The 21,972-nt window shown below is 45.8% G+C and overlaps 2 protein-coding genes across 5 annotated transcripts in view; one reads left to right on the top strand and one right to left on the bottom strand.

Moving 5' to 3' along the window:
- ELMO1 (engulfment and cell motility 1) overlaps positions 1–21,972 on the top strand; it is a 910,002-nt gene that overhangs the window by 487,443 nt on the left and 400,587 nt on the right. The gene's annotated exons all lie outside the window — the stretch shown is intronic.
- On the bottom strand, positions 7,354–9,074 carry LOC134929024 (uncharacterized). The gene is made up of 3 exons (XM_063924888.1): positions 8,970–9,074; positions 8,682–8,894; positions 7,354–8,065 (listed from the first exon to the last, which is right to left on the bottom strand). The coding sequence occupies exon 3, from the start codon at positions 8,052–8,054 to the stop codon at positions 7,386–7,388; it is 669 nt and encodes a 222-aa protein (XP_063780958.1). The 5' UTR covers positions 8,055–8,065; positions 8,682–8,894; positions 8,970–9,074; the 3' UTR covers positions 7,354–7,385.

Here is a 21,972-nt window from a genome sequence, read left to right as displayed (position 1 = left end):
CCTGCCATATATCGCAAACTCCGGGAGAAGAGCCCGCCGTTTTAGGGGGCGGGGCCTATTCTCCTCAGCACACAGCGCCATTTTCCTGCTCAGCTCCGCTGTGAGGAAGGCTCCCAGGACTCTCCCCTGCACTGCACTACAGAAACAGGGTAAAACAGAGAAGGGGGGCATATTTTGGCGATATTTTTATATATTAAGCGCATATAACAGAAACAACACCTTTTAGGGTTGTTTATATACATTTTTATAGCGCTTTGGTGTGTGCTGGCAAACTCTCCCTCTGTCTCCCCAAAGGGCTAGTGGGGTCCTGTCTTCGATAAGAGCATTCCCTGTGTGTCTGCTGTGTGTCGGTACGTGTGTGTCGACATGTATGAGGACGATGTTGGTGTGGAGGCGGAGCAATTGCCGGTAATGGTGATGTCACCCCCTAGGGAGTCGACACCGGAATGGATGGCTTTAATTATGGAATTACGTGATAATGTTAGCACGCTGCAAAAGTCAGTGGACGACATGAGACGGCCGGAAAACCAGTTAGTACCTGTCCAGGCGTCTCAGGCACCGTCAGGGGCTGTAAAACGTCCCTTACCTCAGTCAGTCGACACAGGTACCGACACAGATGAATCTAGTGTCGACGGTGAAGAAAGAAACGTATTTTCCAATAGGGCCACACGTTATATGATCACGGCAATGAAGGAGGCTTTGCATATCTCTGATACTGCAGGTACCTCAAAGGGGGGTATTATGTGGGGTGTGAAAAAAACTACCTGTTGCTTTTCCAGAATCAGAGGAATTGAATGACGTGTGTGATGAAGCGTGGGTTAACCCCGATAGAAAACTGCTAATTTCAAAGAAGTTATTGGCATTATACCCTTTCCCACCAGAGGTTAGGGCGCGCTGGGAAACACCCCCTAGGGTGGATAAGGCGCTCACACGCTTATCAAAACAAGTGGCGTTACCGTCTCCTGATACGGCCGCCCTCAAGGATCCAGCTGATAGGAGGCTGGAAACTACCCTGAAGAGTATATACACACATACTGGTGTTATACTGCGACCAGCAATAGCCTCAGCCTGGATGTGCAGTGCTGGGGTGGTGTGGTCGGATTCCCTGACTGAAAATATTGATACCCTGGATAGGGACAGTATTTTATTGACTATAGAGCAATTAAAGGATGCTTTTCTTTATATGCGAGATGCTCAGAGGGATATTTGCACTCTGGCATCGAGAGTAAGTGCGATGTCCATATCTGCCAGAAGAAGTTTATGGACGCGACAGTGGTCAGGTGATGCGGATTCCAAACGGCATATGGAAGTATTGCCGTATAAAGGAGAGGAATTATTTGGGGTCGGTCTATCGGATCTGGTGGCCACGGCAACAGCCGGAAAATCCACTTTTTTACCTCAGGTCACCTCCCAACAGAAAAAGACACCGTCTTTTCAGCCGCAGTCCTTTCGTTCCTATAAGAACAAGCGGGCAAAAGGACAGTCATATTTGCCCAGAGGCAAAGGAAGGGGTAAGAGGGTGCAGCAAGCAACTACTTCCCACGAACAGAAGCCCTCCCCGGCTTCTACAAAGCCCTCAGCATGACGCTGGGGCTGTGCAAGCGGACTCAGGGGCGGTGGGGGGTCGACTAAAGATTTTCAGCACACAGTGGGCGCGCTCACAGGTGGACCCTTGGATCCTGCAGGTAGTATCTCAGGGTTACAAGTTGGAATTCGAAAAGTCTCCCCCTCGCCGGTTCCTAAAGTCTGCTTTACCAACGTCTCCCTCAGAAAGGGCGACGGTATTGGAAGCCATTCACAAGCTGTATTCTCAGCAGGTGATAGTCAAGGTACCCCTCCTACAACAGGGAAAGGGGTATTATTCCACACTATTTGTGGTACCGAAGCCGGACGGTTCGGTAAGACCTATTCTAAATCTGAAATCCTTGAACCTGTACATACAGAAATTCAAGTTCAAGATGGAGTCACTCAGAGCAGTGATAGCGAATCTGGAAGAAGGGGACTTCATGGTGTCCCTGGACATAAAAGATGCTTATCTGCATGTCCCAATTTACCCTTCACACCAAGGGTATCTCAGGTTCGTGATACAAAACTGTCATTATCAGTTTCAAACGCTGCCGTTTGGTTTGTCCACGGCACCTCGGGTCTTTACCAAGGTAATGGCCGAAATGATGGTTCTTCTACGAAGAAAAGGCGTATTAATTATCCCTTACTTGGACGATCTCCTGATAAGGGCAAGGTCCAGAGAACAGCTGGAAGTCGGAGTAGCACTATCCCAAGTAGTGCTTCAACAACACGGGTGGATTCTGAATCTTCCAAAATCTCAATTGACCCCGACGACACGTCTGCTGTTCCTGGGAATGATTCTGGACACTGTTCAGAAAAAGGTGTTTCTCCCGGAGGAGAAAGCAAGGGAGTTATCCGAACTTGTCAGGAACCTCCTAAAACCAGGAAATGTGTCAGTACATCAATGCACAAGAGTCCTGGGAAAGATGGTGGCTTCTTACGAAGCAATTCCATTCGGCAGATTCCACGCACGAATATTTCAGTGGGATCTGTTGGACAAATGGTCCGGATCGCATCTGCACATGCATCAGCGGATAACACTGTCACCAAGAACAAGGGTGTCTCTTCTGTGGTGGTTGCAGAGTGCCCATCTGTTAGAGCGCCGCAGATTCAGCATACAGGACTGGGTCCTGGTGACTACGGATGCCAGCCTACGAGGCTGGGGAGCAGTCACACAGGGAAGAAACTTCCAGGGCGTGTGGTCGAACCTGGAGACGTCTCTTCACATAAATATACTGGAGCTAAGAGCGATTTACAATGCTCTAAGCCTGGCAAAACCGCTGCTTCAGGGTCAGCCGGTGTTGATCCAGTCGGACAACATCACGGCAGTCGCCCACGTAAACAGACAGGGCGGCACGAGAAGCAGAAGAGCAATGACAGAAGCTGCAAGGATTCTTCGCTGGGTGGAAAATCATGTCATAGCACTGTCAGCAGTGTTCATTCCGGGAGTGGACAACTGGGAAGCAGACTTCCTCAGCAGACACGACCTCCACCCGGGAGAGTGGGGACTTCATCCAGAAGTCTTCCACATGATTGTGAACCGTTGGGAAAAACCAAAGGTGGACATGATGGCGTCCCGCCTCAACAAGAAACTGGACAGATATTGCGCCAGGTCAAGAGACCCTCAGGCAATAGCTGTGGACGCTCTGGTAACACCGTGGGTGTACCAGTCCGTGTATGTGTTTCCTCCTCTGCCTCTCATACCAAAGGTACTGAGAATTATACGGCTACGGGGAGTAAGAACAATACTCGTGGCTCCGGATTGGCCGAGAAGGACTTGGTACCCGGAACTTCAAGAGATGCTCACGGAAGAGCCGTGGCCTCTACCGTTAAGAAGGGATCTGCTTCAGCAGGGACCTTGTATGTTCCAAGACTTACCGCGACTGCGTTTGACGGCATGGCGGTTGAACGCCGGATTCTAAAAGAAAAGGGCATTCCAGAGGAAGTTATTCCTACCTTGATTAAAGCCAGGAAGGAAGTGACCGCACAACATTATCACCGCATTTGGAGAAAATATGTTGCGTGGTGTGAGGCCAAGAAGGCCCCAACGGAGGAATTTCAATTGGGTCGATTCCTACATTTCCTGCAGGCAGGATTGTCTATGGGCCTCAAATTGGGGTCTATTAAGGTTCAAATTTCGGCCTTATCGATTTTCTTCCAGAAAGAATTGGCTTTCAGTGCCTAAAGTACAAACCTTTGTCAAAGGTGTACTACATATACAGCCCCCGATTGTGCCTCCAGTGGCACCGTGGGATCTCAACGTAGTTTTGGATTTTCTCAAATCCCATTGGTTTGAGCCGCTCAAATCGGTAGATTTGAAGTATCTTACATGGAAAGTAACCATGCTACTGGCCCTGGCTTCAGCCAGGAGAGTATCAGAGTTGGCGGCTTTATCGTACAAAAGCCCATATCTGATTTTCCATTCGGACAGGGCAGAACTGCGGACGCGTCCTCAGTTTCTGCCTAAGGTGGTTTCGGCTTTTCACTTGAACCAGCCTATTGTGGTGCCTGCGGCTACTAGCGACTTGGAGGACTCCAAGTTGCTGGACGTTGTCAGAGCATTGAAAATATGTATTTCAAGGACGGCTGGAGTCAGAAAATCTGACTCGCTGTTTATCCTGTATGCACCCAACAAGATGGGTGCTCCTGCGTCTAAGCAGACGATTGCTCGTTGGATCTGTAGCACAATCCAACTTGCACATTCTGTGGCAGGCCTGCCACAGCCTAAATCTGTAAATGCCCACTCCACAAGGAAGGTGGGCTCATCTTGGGCGGCTGCCCGAGGGGTCTCGGCATTACAACTTTGCCGAGCAGCTACGTGGTCAGGGGAGAACACGTTTGTAAAATTTTACAAATTTGATACTCTGGCTAAGGAGGACCTGGAGTTCTCTCATTCGGCGCTGCAGAGTCATCCGCACTCTCCCGCCCGTTTGGGAGCTTTGGTATAATCCCCATGGTCCTGACGGAGTCCCCAGCATCCACTAGGACGTTAGAGAAAATAAGAATTTACTTACCGATAATTCTATTTCTCATAGTCCGTAGTGGATGCTGGGCGCCCATCCCAAGTGCGGATTGTCTGCAATACTTGTACATAGTTATTGTTACAAAAATCGGGTTATTATTGTTGTGAGCCATCTTTTCAGAGGCTTCTTCGTTGTTATCATACTGTTAACTGGGTTCAAATCACAAGTTGTACGGTGTGATTGGTGTGGCTGGTATGAGTCTTACCCGGGATTCAAGATCCTTCCTTATTGTGTACGCTCGTCCGGGCACAGTACCTAACTGAGGCTTGGAGGAGGGTCATAGGGGGAGGAGCCAGTACACACCATGTGATCCTAAAAGCTTACTTTTTGTGCCCTGTCTCCTGCGGAGCCGCTATTCCCCATGGTCCTGACGGAGTCCCCAGCATCCACTACGGACTATGAGAAATAGAATTATCGGTAAGTAAATTCTTATTTTTTCTTTAGCCCAGGTCCAGGATCCGTCTGTGTGTGGTGGCTCTTGGTGCACTAACTCCAGCCTCAGTCCACTTCTTGTGAAACTCCCCCACACTTTTCAATGGCCTTTTCCTGACAATCCTCTCCAGGCTGTTGTCATCCCTGCTGCTTGTGCACCTTTTTCTTCCACACTTTTCCCTTCCACTTAACTTTCTATTAATGTGCTTTGATACTGCACTTTGAGAACATCCAACTTCTTTTGCAATTTCCTTTTGAGGCTTTCCCTCCTTGTGGAGGGTGTCAATGATGGTTTTCTGCACAACTATCAGGTCAGCAGTCTTCCCCCATGATTGTGAATTGTACTGAACCAGACTGAGGGGTAAATTTACTAAGCTCCCGATTTTGACCGAGATGCCGTTTTTTCAGCAAAGTGTCATCTCGGTAATTTACTAAACACTAATCACGGCAGAGATGAGGGCATTCGTATTTTTTTGCAAGTCCAAGTAAAAAATAACGAATGAATACACCATCGGTCAAATTACGCCTGTTTAGATATGAATCTCGGTCATTTACTATCCATTCGTAATTGTAATTGCTGCCGTGAAAATGCATTCGCGGCCGCGAAAAATTACACATCGTATTTTTTTCCTAAAAAAAAACGCGCCAGCATTTGAAAACCGTGTTTACATGTGTACTCAATTATCCATTACTCACACCTGAATGTTTGGCCCTATAAAAGTGTTCCAGGCACATTTTGAACTTCTCTCACTCTGAAATGGCGGCTGTGGTGTGTGCCAATGATTTTTGGTTTGCTGTGGGATACCTTAGACTGCTCCATGAGGCTTCCAGGAATCAGGCCCAGGTAAGTGAACATGGTCAACAGGTTGTCCAGGTACCGCGGAGGCTACGCCAGCCTCGTTTTTTTAGAGGGCGTTTAAACTTAAATGCATTGTCCGATGATAGGGTCATACAGATGTTCCGCACAAATGGAACCAACATTTTCCACCTGTATGACCTTGTCAAACTGGGCATAGACCCTGAGACAGCACGCTCTCGCTCTGTCTCAGGCCTACACAAACTCCTGGCTGTGTTACACTTTATGGCTACTGGGAGCTTCCAGGCTGTGGCAGGCGACGTCATTGGTATCTCACAGCCCACCTTTTCCAGATATTTGAATCAGGTGAGTCTAAAAATACATAGGCGGTTATGTCTAATTGCTGCTTCTGTAAGTACAAACAACACAGTATTGTAGAGAATACCTAACATGACACTCACCTTAGCTTGTTTAATGTCCACTCAGGTTTTGGATGTGTTGGAGCCACACATTAATGCCTCAATCTGCTTCCCTACCGAGGAGTCGGAGTGGAGTGCTGTCAGGGTAGCTTTCTATGAGCTTGCTGGCATGCCCAATGTGCTGGGGGCCATAGATTGCACACACGTTCAGCTGAGATCACCTAAGGGCCGCCAATATATATATACTAATAGGCATCTGGCACAATCAACTAATGTCCAGGTGGTCATAAAAATTATGAGTGTTGTTGCAGGTTACCCTGGTGGTACCCTGGTGGCTGCCATGACTCCTTCATCCTCAGTCAGTCATCGCTCTTCGATAAATTTGAGGACGGACAAATGCCTGATGGCTGGCTGTTGGGTATGTTTAAAATGTTTTGTGTGTATGTCTTTTAACCACAAACTCGAGTTTTGATTAGGTGAAAGAATAATCTAACATATGTACTAATGTTGACTATATCTGTTTTTCAGGTGATGGGGGTTACGGCTGCTACTCTTGGCTCCTTACTCCATTGTCCCAACCTGATTCTCCTGCTGAACACAGTTACAATCATGCACATAAGGCTACACGGAATGTGATAGACAGATGTTTTGGTGTGCTGAAGTCACGGTTTCGGTGTCTGGATAAATCTGCAGGCCTTTTGTTGTATAGTCCCTCAAAGGTGACTAGAATTGTGTTCTGCTGCTGTTTTCTCCATAATCTGTGTTTAAACCAACATCTGGCACATGATGAGGGAGAAAGCAGTCAGCAAGCAGAGGAGTTAGACCCATCTGGTGACAGTGTGAGTACATATGTAGGGAGGCAGGTACGGCAAGAAGTGATCCTGCGCTATTTTTCAGGTCAGTTTTAGTAGGCTGTAATTATCCTTGACTAAACACTTTGCACTACTTTCTATTGTGTGTTTTGTAACTTACTGTTTGTTGTTTATAGTGGTGTGTACATTGTACTTAGTTTATGCTAAAAATACATTTTCAGTCATTACCCATGAAAAACATACATACATACAGAGCAGCTTCGACAATGTTTGAGACGGACACAGGAAGTTGTGTGTTTGTCAAATACAAATTTTTATTTTGCAAATCACATTGGGGTTATTTTTTCCGCTTGTGTGTGCTGGGTGCTGTGCTTTGTGCTGGCTCACTGGCACGTGCTCTGGTGGAACGCCGAACAGGGGAGGTTACTGGCGTTTGGATAGGGGTCGTGGTCCCCGAGCTGGAGGTTACTTGGTGAGCTCCCATCAATGTAATATTGCTGCTCAAATTATTAATGCTTGCAATCAGTTGAGTGTTGGTTGCAGTGTGGCTGGCTACAATCCGGGATAAGGACTCATTCACAACCTGGTTGTGCTGAATGAGCTGAACGAGTGCCTGCTGATGGCGCTGTTGCTCATCTATGATGCGCGTTAAATGAGCAAGCATTTGGCTGTTGTCAGCCCTTATTTGCTCCATTGAGGTTGCCATTCGCCCTACTTGTACAATCAGTCTGCCCGAGTTGCGACTAATGCGCGGTAGATGATGGGGCAGACTGGCAAGGTGTTGTGTATGTGCGGTCAGGCTGGCATTGCTTTGTGCCTGTTGGCTTGTCCAACTGGCCCAAAAGTCATCTGGTATTTGGGTTGGGGGCAGAGCTTGTGCCAGTTGTGGACTGATGGAGGCTTGGGGGATATCCTGCAGCTGTATTGGCTGGCTTGGGTCAACAGGTGTAAGTTGCAGTGTGATGGTTGCCTGTTGGTCTTGTCCCTGCTGGTCCACGTCGGCCATCAAGCTGGGCTCTGTATGGGGTGGCCAACATGCAATGTTTATTAGTCAATTTGTTTAAAGGCTACTTCTACACATTACTACATTCATAATACTCCATTTGTATAGTTTTTGGCGTTGTTTTTCAAAACTTATAATGTTTTTTTTTTATCAAAAACATATATACCAACACAGGCGGCCACATAGACAGATTTGCATAATCCACACCTAACTACCTCCCCTCCACAGCATTACAGTGTTATATCACCTCCCCTGACCACGATATAGACTACTTACCTGGATAGTCCAGATGAGCGGAGCCAGTAAGCCATCTACATACTGGACAGGGGAGATGTGTGAACAATATAATGTTGTGGATGCTGTTTTTTTTATTGGAATTTTCTTGGTATTTTATTTTAATGTGCACGTGTGTGGCCAAATTTTAAACAAATGTCTGTTATTTAATAAAAATGATGTTGGCGAGATCATCCACTAAGACCTTTTAAAAAAAAACATTTTCACCTTTAGCAATTGAAGACGTAACATCACATTGCTTGTTCTGGAAAACATGTAATCTCAAAACCAACTAACAACATATTAACTGTACTGTGTATATTATTGCCTATGTGTTTAATTTCTGTTTTTACTCACCAGATAACTGAGGTGATCGGGGCTCATCACTCTGCGAACTCGCCAATAGTGCCAGTGGTGGCTGGGGTGACACTGCCGAAATGCGTCGCCTGGGTGGGGATGATGGAGCCGCAGATTCCGTGCCAAGACGCCGTGTCTTACTTGGCCTCCTGGGTAAGTGGCCCGAGCCCTGTGATGGGCGCCTTACAGGAGGTCGGCTTCCAGAAGCAGAACCTATGTGAAAATATAAACATTAATATTTTGTACTTCTATGTGTTTTCAGAATATGTGACTACAGTGAAGTCTTACCTGCAATCCCTGCCTCATCCTGACTTGTCTGAGGCCTGTCTGGCCGGCTGGTCTGTGGGACTGTTGAAAAAGTGGACCAAACATTATTACCATGCTTTGTGTAAAAATTATAACTGCAAAGCCTTAGTGTACTGTAACCATCTATTAGGTATTGGATAAACAAATAATTTCTGATTAAGAGCTTCAAGCTTCATTATTTTGTGTTGTATATCCAAATGTACATGATGTTGCACACAATAAATCTGTTACATTTGAGAATTATGCCTCAGATATTGCAGAGATTGACTACTTGCAAATGTTTGAAAAAAGTAATATTGGAATAATTGCACCGTTTTTCAGAAGTAAATAAATCTAAAATTATTTTTAAAATAAGCATACAACACAGATGTCCAAGCAATATCGCAAAAAATATTTTATTTAAAAAAAAAAAACAGCAGCCATTGCACATGTTTTAGCGCAATATTAAATTTACCAAACAGCCAATGCATGGTGAAAAAAGCAAATTCAAAACACAAACACACCTTAAGGGTGCATAGGCCTGAAATATGTTAAACACACTTTATGCATCCTTTATCCTTTAAAAATGACATTTACAACATTTAGAGGACATTTAAATAAAAATCTAACAAATCAAACTTACCATCCTGCGTGGGTCGGTCCGAATCCCGGACATGAGTAGCAGACACCACTTCGGCAGGAATCAATGCCCGCACAGGCTCCTCCCAGTCCCGATAGGTGGCCCGGAAAGGGGGGCCACCTCCGGTTTTTCTTTTCGTGCAGATTTGGCCTCTTTGGCCATCTTGGCCTTGACACGCCGCTTTATATCATAAAACCTCTTGCGGCACGTGTCCTCAGTCCGCCTCACCACACCCTCACTATTCACGGCAAGTATTACTTGCCCCCACAGGACAGACTTCCTGCGGGAGGACACCTTGCCAGCATCCTGACCAAACAATTGGCGATGGTGCTTCATCAGCTCACGCACCAAAGCCATGTTTTCAGCATAGCTGAACTTAATATTCCTGCCAGTCTTGGTAGTGGTGCGTGGCTGCGGAGCCACAACACCATCACTATCACTGGAAAATACAGCAACAGGCACCCCCTCCTCCTCCTCCTCACTAACCTCCTCCCTCTCACTACCCCCCTCCACCTCACTAACAGCCTCCACCTCACTAACAGCCTCCACCTCACTACCAGCCTCCACCTCACTACCAGCCTCCACCTCACTAACCTCCGCCACCACACTGACCTCTGAGTCTGACATGACAAACGACAAAAAACACAGAAAAATCAAAACACAAAACACACTCCTCCACTACTCCTACTACTACACACCACACAGCCAACACACACGCTCACTCACTCACTCACTCACAAACAATGACAAAAGACTGTAAAAAAAAAACAAGGACAAAAAAGTAGACAAACTGTGAAAAAACAATACTACAAATATGACAAGACTACTTACACACACAGTACAGCACTCAACAATCACCAAACTCCTCTCCAAATCCACCAAAAACTCCACCAAACTCACCAACTCCAAATACACCTTCCTCTCTCCTCTCCACTAGCTAAACCCACGAGGTGCGGTGTGTTTGGGGCGGTTTTATAGTAATATGCACAGACACTCCTCCTTCACGAATACAACCAATCACGGCCGCGTGACGAAAACGAAACTTAGGACTAAAAACGCGGCAGCAATTTCTAAATCACTGCCGTAACAGACATGTGACGCAGTCGTAAAAAAAACACATAAACGCGGCCGCGAAACAGCAAACGCGGCCGCAATCTACAGCAGAAAAGCACGAATGACATCGACATCGGAAGAAACGAAAAACACGAATACGACAGCTTAGTAAATTAGTCGTAATCAATTCAAAAAGTTGCAATTTTACACTGTCGATGTCATTCGTGATTGAACTTGGACATGATTCTGGAAAATACGAATCTTAGTAAATTTACCCCTGAGAGTCCATTTAAAGACTTATGAACCCTTTTCAGGTGGTTTGGATTAATTAACTGATTAGGGTGTGACACTTTGCACCTACAATATTGAACATTTTCACAATATTCTAATTTTATGAGATTTTTGGATTTGGGGTTTTCTTAAACTGTAAGCCACAATCATCAAAATTTTAACAAATAAAGGCTTGAAATATCTCACTTTACATGTAATGAGTCTATATAATATATTAGTTTCACCTTTTAAGTTGAATTACTGAAATAAATGAACTTTTGCACAATATTCTAATTTTCTGTGTTTCACCTGTAACATTCTATAGAATCTGTACCATGGTGCTCAGCTCACTGCCGTAACCTTTACCAAAAACACTGATTTGAAACCCTTTTTTTCTTGCTTTAGATATTTTTCTTCACTCACAGCCCCTGCCGTATGTAACAAGAGCAACATTTTATGCTAACTGGAGGAGCTGAGTAATCCATCAGGCATTTTAGTACTTTACAAAAAGACTATTCTGCCACTGTAACGTTGGGGAAGCGTGTATGATTACAAGTGCTGCTTTAATATACATGTAACTAGGGAAATCATCTTCCAGGTGCATTTTGAGCTGTATGCTAAAGACATTCAAATGTACGATAGTGGCATATATAAAAAATGAAGTCCTGACTGATGTTCCCTCGTAATTTATTTTAAGATATAAAGGAGATGGTAACATATAGACAGATCCTGTTTAATAAACTTGAACTTGTACAGTACAGGGCTATTTTTGGGCCGGAACACCATACCTGAAGATCTTTTCTAAAATGCTCTCATCAGGAATGGTGTTCTGGAACATCTGCGGCCTGCCCTGCTGTCGCTTCTGCTGCCGTCGCTTCCCATGTCTGAGGGGAGGAGAGAGCAGCGGGCGTCTCTCCTGCCCCTTGTGGTTTCTCCTTCTCCGGTGGCAATTTAAAATATTGCTCGGCCTGTCTGCCAATCAGAGCTCGTGGACCGGCAGCGGTGGCTACTGATTGGCTGCCAGCCAGCAAGCTTTGATTGGCTCACAAGCCTATGACATATTTTAAATGGCCACCAGAGACCGAACACAGTGAGGGGGGGATAGACAGGCGCTGCGCTCCCCTCCCCTCCTCTCAGACACGGCAATTGGCAGGATCAGCAGAGGTGAGCACTACACTGGGGGGCATTGTGTATCTGGCACTGCTAGGGGCATTGTGTATCTGGCACTACTGGGGGCATTATGTGTAAATTGGCACTACTGGGGCTCAATTGATGGTCCAGCAGATTGCTGTGATTTTTCACCAGTGATTTTTCTGTGCTGTGATTTTTCACCAGTGCCCTCAACACTTCAAAGTACACACTGTTGGCTCTTGGGATTCCGAAATCTAGATATGTGTCTGCATGTTAACAGAGGTATAATATTGTATAGGAGTGCTTTGAATTATATACTGTAGCTTGGAGTGCGTATTACATTGTAATCCTCATCAGAAATACAGGAGCAAAGCTTATGATGGGGCAGCTCAGATTCTGTTTAATTCACATACTGTACATCAGGGGAGTGGAAATGGCCCCTTTGCACTTTCATAAACTATACCATACGTATTCAAACATACAGAACACGGGAGAATGAATTGTGCTGGTATCAGGGTAACCCCAATCTTTGGATCCCTCTGCCGCACATCCTTGAGGTAACATTATAAAAGAGTAAAGTGCAAACAGAACACTGTAAAAATCCCCATAACGTTTGGCTCTCTAGGTATCAGGGTAACTCCAATATTTGGATCCCATTGCCGCACATCCTTGAGGTAACATTATAACATAGTAAAATGCAAACAGAAACCTTAACACACATTTTTATCAACCGCTGCCCTTATTTAGGGCAGTTGTCTATACACCCAATATTCTGCAGATTGCGGGATTTGTGTTGTGGGATTTGAGGGAGGCTCATAGTTGTATGGACCATATAGGTGCTGTGCGTAGGCTGTGTCTTGCTGTTGGGCTTGTGTGGTATTCCCTAGAGTACGTGCAAACGTGCGCTCAAAAAATGACATCTGCCTATCATGCATGGCCATTAACTGCGTCATAAATGGTTGATGCCTTTCCTTTTTGGATGCAAGATATCTCTAAATTGGTGCATCTTCCTGGGAATTCAGCTCACTATCCACCTCACGCAGGTGATCCACGATAATGGACGTCATTGCTCTGACTGTTTGTTCTGTTTTTTCAGTTTCTTTTTCCGCTGTGGAATGTTATAGACTGTGAAGGGGATGAAAAAAAATGTAATCAACAATGATTCTATATAAAAATAGCAGTGGTAGCATATACGTGTTTGTGGCCTTCTCCCACCTGCACACTAGCTATACTCTGCAACATTACCATGATTCTATATAAAAATAGCAGTGGTAGCATATACGTGTTTGTGGCCTTCTCCCACCTGCAGACTAGTTATACTCTGCAACATTTCCATGCGCCAATCATTGACAAGGCAAAACCACAGTATTGACTGCAGCATCCTCACTGCTACTGAAATAGCTAAAACTTGTTGAGAAATGAGCCTGTAGGGCTGGAGTGTTAAACTCGCAGCCCTCCAGCTGTTGTGGAACTACACATCTCAACATGCCTGTACAAAGATTTTGTATAGGGACTGCTGCAACTGTGGCAGGGCATGCTAGTATGTGTAGTTCTACATAAGTTGTGGGGCCTGGAGTTTTTACACCCCTGCTGTTCAGTGGTTTGAATGTATGTAAATGTTAGTAAATGTTAATACTTACTATTTGAGCGCAAAGTCGTGGTCTTGGGGGGTTGCAACGTCTCAGTCTGAGACTCCGGTACGTCCTCAATAGTGGCGCTGATGGAATCATCGTTGCCAGTTGAGTCTTCTAAACTGCTGTCCGATATAAGCAGCGGGGCTGATGGGCTGCGTTGTGATCTGGGAAGGCTGTGCTGTGTTTCCTCACGGTCCTTCTGTACTGACATCTGGCTACTGACATAGCTGGATGACGATAGTGCTATGGGATTTGTTAGTGCAGTTTTGCGAAAGATTCTATAGCAGGCATTACCAAACGCGGTCCTCAAGGCACACCAACAGTGCAGGTTTTAGTGATATCCAGGCTTCAGCACAGATGGTTAAATCAAAATAACTGAGGTACTAATTAAGTCACCTGTGTTCAAGCCTGTATAATCACTTAAACTAGGACTGCTAGTGTGCCTTGAGGACCGCAGTTGGGAAACACTGCACTATAGCATAGTCATAATTAGTGATGAGCGGGTTCGGTTCCTCGGAAACCGAACCCCCCCGAACTTCACCCATTTTACACGGGTCCGAGGCATACTCGGATTCTCCCGTATGGCTCGGTTAATCCGAGCGCACCCGAACGTCATCATCCCGCTGTCGGATTCTCGCGAGATTCGGATTCTATATAAGCAGCCGCGCGTCGCCGCCATTTTCACTCGTGCATTGGAAATGTTAGGGAGAGGACGTGGCTGGCGTCCTCTCCGTGTATTGTTGATGCAAATATTTGTGCTTGCTTTACTTATTGCTTAATTGTGGGGACTGGGGAGCAGCTGTATATTAATATAGGAGGAGTACAGTGCAGAGTTTTGCTGATCAGTGACCACCAGTTTTATCCGTTCTCTGCCTGAAAAAAACGCTCCTTATCTGTGCCCAGTGTGCTGCATATATCTGTGCTCACACTGCTTAATTGTGGGGACTGGGGAACAGCAGTATTATATAGGAGGAGTACAGTGCAGAGTTTTGCTGACCAGTGACCACCAATATTATACGTTGTCTGCCTGAAAAACACTCCATATCTGTGCTCAGTGTGCTGCATATATCTGTGCTCACACTGCTTAATTGTGGGGACTGGGGAGCAGCTGTATTATATAGGAGGAGTACAGTGCAGAGTTTTGCTGACAGTGACCACCAGTATACGTTGTCTGCCTGAAAAACACTCCATATCTGTGCTCAGTGTGCTGCTTTATTGTGGGGACTGGGGACCACCAGTATAAGATTATATAGGAGGAGTACAGTGCAGAGTTTTGCTGACCAGTGACCACCAGTATACGTTGTCTGCCTGAAAAACACTCCATATCTGTGCTGCATTGTAGACCGTATATAGTAGGAGTACAGTGCATAATTTTGCTGACCACCAGTATATAATATATAGGAGTACGGTACAGAAGGCCACTGCTGTACCTACCTCTGTGTCGTCAAGTATACTATCCATCCATACCTGTGGTGCATTTCAGTTTTGCACAGTTTGCTGACCACCAGTATATAATATATAGCATTACGGTACAGTAGGCCACTGCTGTACCTACCTCTGTGTCGTCAAGTATACTATCCATCCATACCTGTGGTGCATTTCAGTTTTGCACAGTTTGCTGACCACCAGTATATAATATATAGCAGTACGGTACAGTAGGCCACTGCTGTACCTACCTCTGTGTCGTCAAGTATACTATCCATCCATACCTGTGGTGCATTTCATTTTTGCACAGTTTGCTGACCACCAGTATATAATATATAGCATTACGGTACAGTAGGCCACTGCTGTACCTACCTCTGTGTCGTCAAGTATACTATCCATCCATACCTGTGGTGCATTTCAGTTGTGCGCAGTATATATAGTAGTAGGCCTTTGCTATTGATACTGGCATATAATTCCACACGTTAAAAAATGGAGAACAAAAATGTGGAGGTTAAAATAGGGAAAGATCAAGATCCACTTCCACATCGTGCTGAAGCTGCTGCCACTAGTCATGGCCGAGACGATGAAATGCCATCAACGTCTTCTGCCAAGGCCGATGCCCAATGTCATAGTAGAGAGCATGTAAAATCCAAAAAAGTTCAGTAAAATGACCCAAAAATCAAAATTGAAAGCGTCTGATGAGAAGCGTAAACTTGCCAATATGCCATTTACGACACGGAGTGGCAAGGAACGGCTGAGGCCCTGGCCTATGTTCATGGCTAGTGGTTCAGATTCACATGAGGATGGAAGCACTCATCCTCTCGCTAGAAAAATGAAAAGACTTAAGCTGGCAAAAGCACAGCAAAGAACTGTGCGTTCTTCTAAATCACAAATCCCCAAGGAGAGTCCAATTGTGTCTGTTGCGATGCCTGACCTTCCCAACACTGGACGGGAAGAGCTTGCGCCTTCCACCATTTGCACGCCCCCTGCAAGTGCTGGAAGGAGCACCCGCAGTCCAGTTCCTGATAGTCAAATTGAAGATGTCACTGTTTAAGTACACCAGGATGAGGATATGGGTGTTGCTGGCGCTGGGGAGGAAATTGACAAGGAGGATTCTGATGGTGAGGTGGTTTGTTTAAGTCAGGCACCCGGGGAGACACCTGTTGTCCGTGGGAGGAATATGGCCATTGACATGCCTGGTCAAAATACAAAAAAAATCAGCTCTTCGGTGTGGAATTATTTCAACACAAATGCGGACAACAGGTGTCAAGCCGTGTGTTGCCTTTGTCAAGCTGTAATAAGTAGGGGTAAGGACGTTAACCACCTAGGAACATCCTCCCTTATACATCACCTGGACCGCATTCATCAGAAGTCAGTGACATGTTCAAAAACTTTGGGTGACAGCGGAAGTAGTCCACTGACAACTAAATCCCTTCCTCTTGTAACCAAGCTCCTGCAAACCACACTACCAACTCCCTCAGTGTCAACTTCCTCCTTACCCAGGAAAGCCAATAGTCCTGCAGGCCATGTCACTGGCAAGTCTGACGAGTCCTCTCCTGCCTGGGATTCCTCCGATGCATCCTTGAGTGTAACGCCTACTGCTGCTGGCGCTGCTGTTGTTGCTGCTGGGAGTCGATCGTCATCCCAGAGGGGAAGTAAGAAGACCACTTGTACTACTTCCAGTAAGCAATTGACTGTCCAACAGTCCTTTGCGAGGAAGATGAAATATCACAGCAGCCATCCTGCTGCAAAGCGGATAACTCAGGCCTTGGCAGCCTGGGCGGTGAGAAACGTGGTTCCGGTATCCACCGTTAATTCAGAGGCAACTAGAGACTTGATTGAGGTACTGTGTCCCCGGTACCAAATACCATCTAGGTTCCATTTCTCTAGGCAGGCGATACCGAAAATGTACACAGACCTCAGAAAAAGAGTCACCAGTATCCTAAAAAATGCAGTTGTACCCAATGTCCACTTAACCACGGACATGTGGACAAGTGGAGCAGGGCAGACTCAGGACTATATGACTGTGACAGCCCACTGGGTAGATGTATTGCCTCCCGCAGCATAAACAGCAGCGGCGGCACCAGTAGCAGCATCTCGCAAACGCCAACTCGTTCCTAGGCAGGCTACGCTTTGTATCACCGCTTTCCAGAAGAGGCACACAGCTGACAACCTCTTACGGAAACTGAGGAACATCATCGCAGAATGGCTTAACCCAATTGGACTCTCCTGGGGATTTGTGACATCGGACAACGCCACCAATATTGTGCGTGCATTACATCTGGGCAAATTCCAGCACGTCCCATGTTTTGCACATACATTGAATTTGGTGGTGCAGAATTATTTAAAAAACGACAGGGGCGTGCAAGAGATGCTGTCGGTGGCCCGAAGAATTGCGGGCCACTTTCGGCATTCAGCCACCGCGTGCCAAAGACTGGAGCACCACCAAACATTCCTGAACCTGCCCTGCCATCATCTGAAGCAAGAGGTGGTAACGAGGTGGAATTCAACCCTCTATATGCTTCAGAGGATGGAGGAGCAGCAAAAGGCCATTCAAGCCTATACATCTGCCCACAATATAGGCAAAGGAGGGGGAATGCACCTGACTCAAGCGCAGTGGAGAATGATTTCAACGTTGTGCAAGATTCTGCAACCCTTTGAACTTGCCACACGTGAAGTCAGTTCAGACACTGCCAGCCTGAGTCAGGTCATTCCCCTCATCAGGCTTTTGCAGAAGAAGCTGGAGACATTGAAGGAGGAGCTAAAACAGAGAGATTCCGCTAGGCATGTGGGACTTGTGGATGGAGCCCTTAATTCGCTTAACCAGGATTCACGGGTGGTCAATCTGTTGAAATCAGAGCACTACATTTTGGCCACCGTGCTCGATCCTAGATTTAAAACCTACGTTGTATCTCTCTTTCCAGCAGACACAAGTCTGCAGAGGTTCAAAGACCTGCTGGTGAGAAAATTGTCAAGTCAAGCGGAACGTGACCCGTCAACATCTCCTCCTTCACATTCTCCCGCAACTGGGGGTGCGAGGAAAAGGCTAAGAATTCCGAGCCCACCCGCTGGCGGTGATGCAGGGCAGTCTGGAGCGAGTGCTGACATCTGGTCCAGACTGAAGGACCTGCCAGTGATTACTGACATGTCGTCTACTGTCACTACATATGATTCTCTCACCAGTGAAAGAATGATGCCGGATTATATGAGTGACCGCATCCAAGTAGGCACGTCAGACAGTCCGTACGTATACTGGCAGGAAAAAGAGGCAATTTGGAGGCCCTTGCACAAACTGGCTTTATTCTACCTAAGTTGCCCTCCCTCCAGTGTGTACTCCGAAAGAGTGTTTAGTGCAGCCGCTCACCTTGTCAGCAATCGGCGTACGAGGTTACTTCCAGAAAATGTGGAGAAGATGATGTTCATCAAAATAAATTATAATCAATTCCTCCGTGGAGACATTCACCAGCAGCAATTGCCTCCAGAAAGTACACGGGGACCTGAGATGGTGGATTCCAGTGGGGACGAATTAATAATCTGTGAGACGGGGGATGTACACAGTGAAAGGGGTGAGGAATCGGAGGATGATGATGAGGTGGACATCTTGCCTCTGTAGAGCCAGTTTGTGCAAGGAGAGATTGATTGCTTCTTTTTTGGTGGGGGCCCAAACCAACCAGTCATTTCAGTCACAGTCGTGTGGCAGACCCTGTCGCTGAAATGATGGGTTCGTTAAAGTGTGCATGTCCTGTTTATACAACATAAGGGTGGGTGGGAGGGCCCAAGGACAATTTCATCTTGCACCTCTTTTTTCTTTCATTTTTCTTTGCAGCATGTTCTGTTTGGGGACAATTTTTTTGAAGTGCCATCCTGCCTGACACTGCAGTGCCACTCCTAGATGGGCCAGGTGTTTGTGTCGGCCACTTGGGTCGCTTAGCTTAGTCACACAGCAACCTTGGTGCGCCTCTTTTTTTCTTTGCATCATGTGCTGTTTGGGGACTATTTTTTTGAAGTGCCATCCTGCCTGACACTGCAGTGCCACTCCTAGATGGGCCAGGTGTTTGTGTCGGCCACTTGTGTCGCTTAGCTTAGCCATCCAGCGACCTCGGTGCAAATTTTAGGACTAAAAATAATATTTGTGAGGTGTTCAGAATAGACTGAAAATGAGTGTAAATTATGGTTATTGAGGTTAATAATACTATGGGATCAAAATTACCCCCAAATTCTATGATTTAAGCTGTTTTTGAGGGTTTTTTGTAAAAAAACACCCGAATCCAAAACACACCCGAATCCGACAAAAAATTTTCAGGGAGGTTTTGCCAAAACGCGTCCGAATCCAAAACACGGCCGCGGAACCGAATCCAAAACCAAAACACAAAACCCGAAAAATGTCCGGTGCACATCACTAGTCATAATATGCCCATCCGTCCAGCGCTACTTTTCTTGTTGTTATGGTCGTGTACTTTGGTAAATTGTCTGCGTAGTGCCTTCAATTTGTTAACGACTTGTTGCTGGGTTTTTTGGGTGCCTCTTTCTGCCAGCATAAGGGATATGTTCTTATACACGACAGCATCCTTAACTGTTCCAGTCACCTGCCTTCTAATTTCTTCCTCTCCCCGAATATTAAGCAGCTCTTTGATCTCTGTGTCTGACTAGGTATGGGTAGCCATGTTGCTGTGCTGGAGCTTCTGCTGCTGCTGTATAGTGTCTGTTTGTTTGGAAGCTGCTACAATATCTGCATGTACCCAGCGTGACTTCAGAGTGTTTGTTTGTTTGCAAGCTACTTCAATGTCTGCATGTGCCCAGCGGAGTGTCTTTCTGCAAGCTGCTGCAATAGCTGTGCCCAGTGTGTCAACTCCGCGTTTAGAAGCTGCTGCGATGCCTGCATGTGCCCAGCGTGTCTCCCAGGGATGACATCATCTTCCTGTGCCCCAGAAGCACCCATCAGTGTCTCAGAGCATTACTTGGATCTGAAAACACGGGTAATGACTGTTTCCACTGCACACTTACCCGGGTCATTGCCGTGTTCTACCCAGGTAGCTACTCGGGTAGGATTCCAGGGTCACTCAACCCGTATTGAGCCGTTTCCACTAACTAAAAACTCGTGTCGGTGCATGCCCCCGTGCAAAAACACGGTTAAATTTAGCTTGTGGAATAGGCGTATAAACGACTGCCGTTTTTAGCACTATTTCTTCAAAATAAGTATTGTTCATTACCGCTGTGTTATCAGATAATTAATATGCATACATGCTTTAAAAACACAGCGGGGTTTGTACATTCCTTTGGGATGATTTTGGAAGTCAGCTGTCTTAGCCATAAACTTTATTTTTGTACGGTAATGATGACTTTGTTACACTTGCCTGTTGTGGGTGTTTTACTTTTCATAATTGTATTTTCTAAAATGATTAATTTGCTAATACATTCCTATAATATTTGTATGTGCTAATAATGTAATAGTTGCCGTGTTATTCGTTAATGCACCTGAATTGAAATAATTGCACCATACCGTTAACTGTCATTATTGCGGTAAGACCCAAAACTGTTAAAATTTGTAATAAGAGGACAATGTGAATGAGTATCAGTAAGAATTTTTGGTGCAAATACTTAAGTTAAACTAATGATCACACTTTTTGATCCTTCGTATATTTATTTCAATACTTCTAATGCAGAAGACTGTATACAACAAACAGGAGGCAGTTACTAGAATGCCTGTCGGGATCCCGGCGGTCACAATGCTGACTCCGGAATCCTGACAGTTGGTGAAATACCAATGCCGGAATCCCTGCGCCACAGGCTTTTCTCCCTTTATGGGTGTCCATGACACCCATAGAGGGAGAATGTAACCATGCATGCAACGTGCCGAGCACAGCTAGCCTGCAAGGGGCTTTCTAGCGCTCGGCCCACTGCCGGCATACTGGTGGCCGGGATCCTGCTGTCGGGATCATGACAGCCAGGATCTCGGCCACTGGTAATACGTATGTATGCCCAACAAATGCCAAACGGGCGCAGCAAATAACTGCTATTCAGAGGATGGTGTTAAGCTCCTTAAATAACAGATATGGTATAATAAAAGAGAAAGGTGAGAGAACAGCATTGTGGGTATATGTATCACACTTGATATATTAAAAATATGCACAATGTGGTTGGGACACTAAAACAGTATAATATTTAATAATAGCATGAAGTGCTAATGAAGCATGAAAATTACATATGGTATATATGCTCCTGAGAAAGATGTGGGCACTACCACATTGAAATGCGTTAAGCCCCTAAAAAGTCACCCACTGCAGACATTCACACACCTGGACCAGCATTTATATTTAGAGGACCTTCTACTACCAGATCCACCGTTTACCTGGTTGTGTAATATTATCCTATATGCTGCATAATATATCGGAACTATTTGCATGATAATATGATAACATTGGTCTGTGACTGTGTCATTAAATATTAAAGGAGCATACCTAACCCTCATACATAGGCCGGTATCCAGTTAGTTGCAGTAATTTATCAACGCTTATTGATTCAGACAGGGATATCCAATTAGCCCGGGTATGCAGCACTTATCAATGGATTATGCTTCAGGTGCCTCAGGCACCTCAAGCATTATCTGTGATAAACAGTTGTCAAAGCCACGATAACACATGGGATTGGGAATTTATCCCGGATTCCATATGTTATCGCACGATCGCAGGTCCTTTTTCGTCCTGTAAAAATGTCATGTATTTGAATAGTGGGATAAAGAGCATCGGCCTAAAAAGGATCGCACCTAATAGGATACCGGCCATTGGCCCTCATTCCGAGTTGATCGCTCGCTAGCTACTTTTTGCAGCTGTGCAAACGTATAGTCGCCGCCCAC

This window comes from Pseudophryne corroboree, chromosome 5 (genome assembly GCF_028390025.1).
Source record: "Pseudophryne corroboree isolate aPseCor3 chromosome 5, aPseCor3.hap2, whole genome shotgun sequence".
Classification (NCBI taxonomy): Eukaryota; Metazoa; Chordata; class Amphibia; order Anura; family Myobatrachidae; genus Pseudophryne; species Pseudophryne corroboree.
This window is presented reverse-complemented; position numbering and strand designations above follow the sequence as displayed.

What these genes read in the sequence shown, in the direction of transcription:
- LOC134929024 (XM_063924888.1), bottom strand. Translation starts at nt 8,054, where the DNA reads ATGGCCGACGTGGACCAGCAGGGACAAGACCAACAGGCAACCATCACA.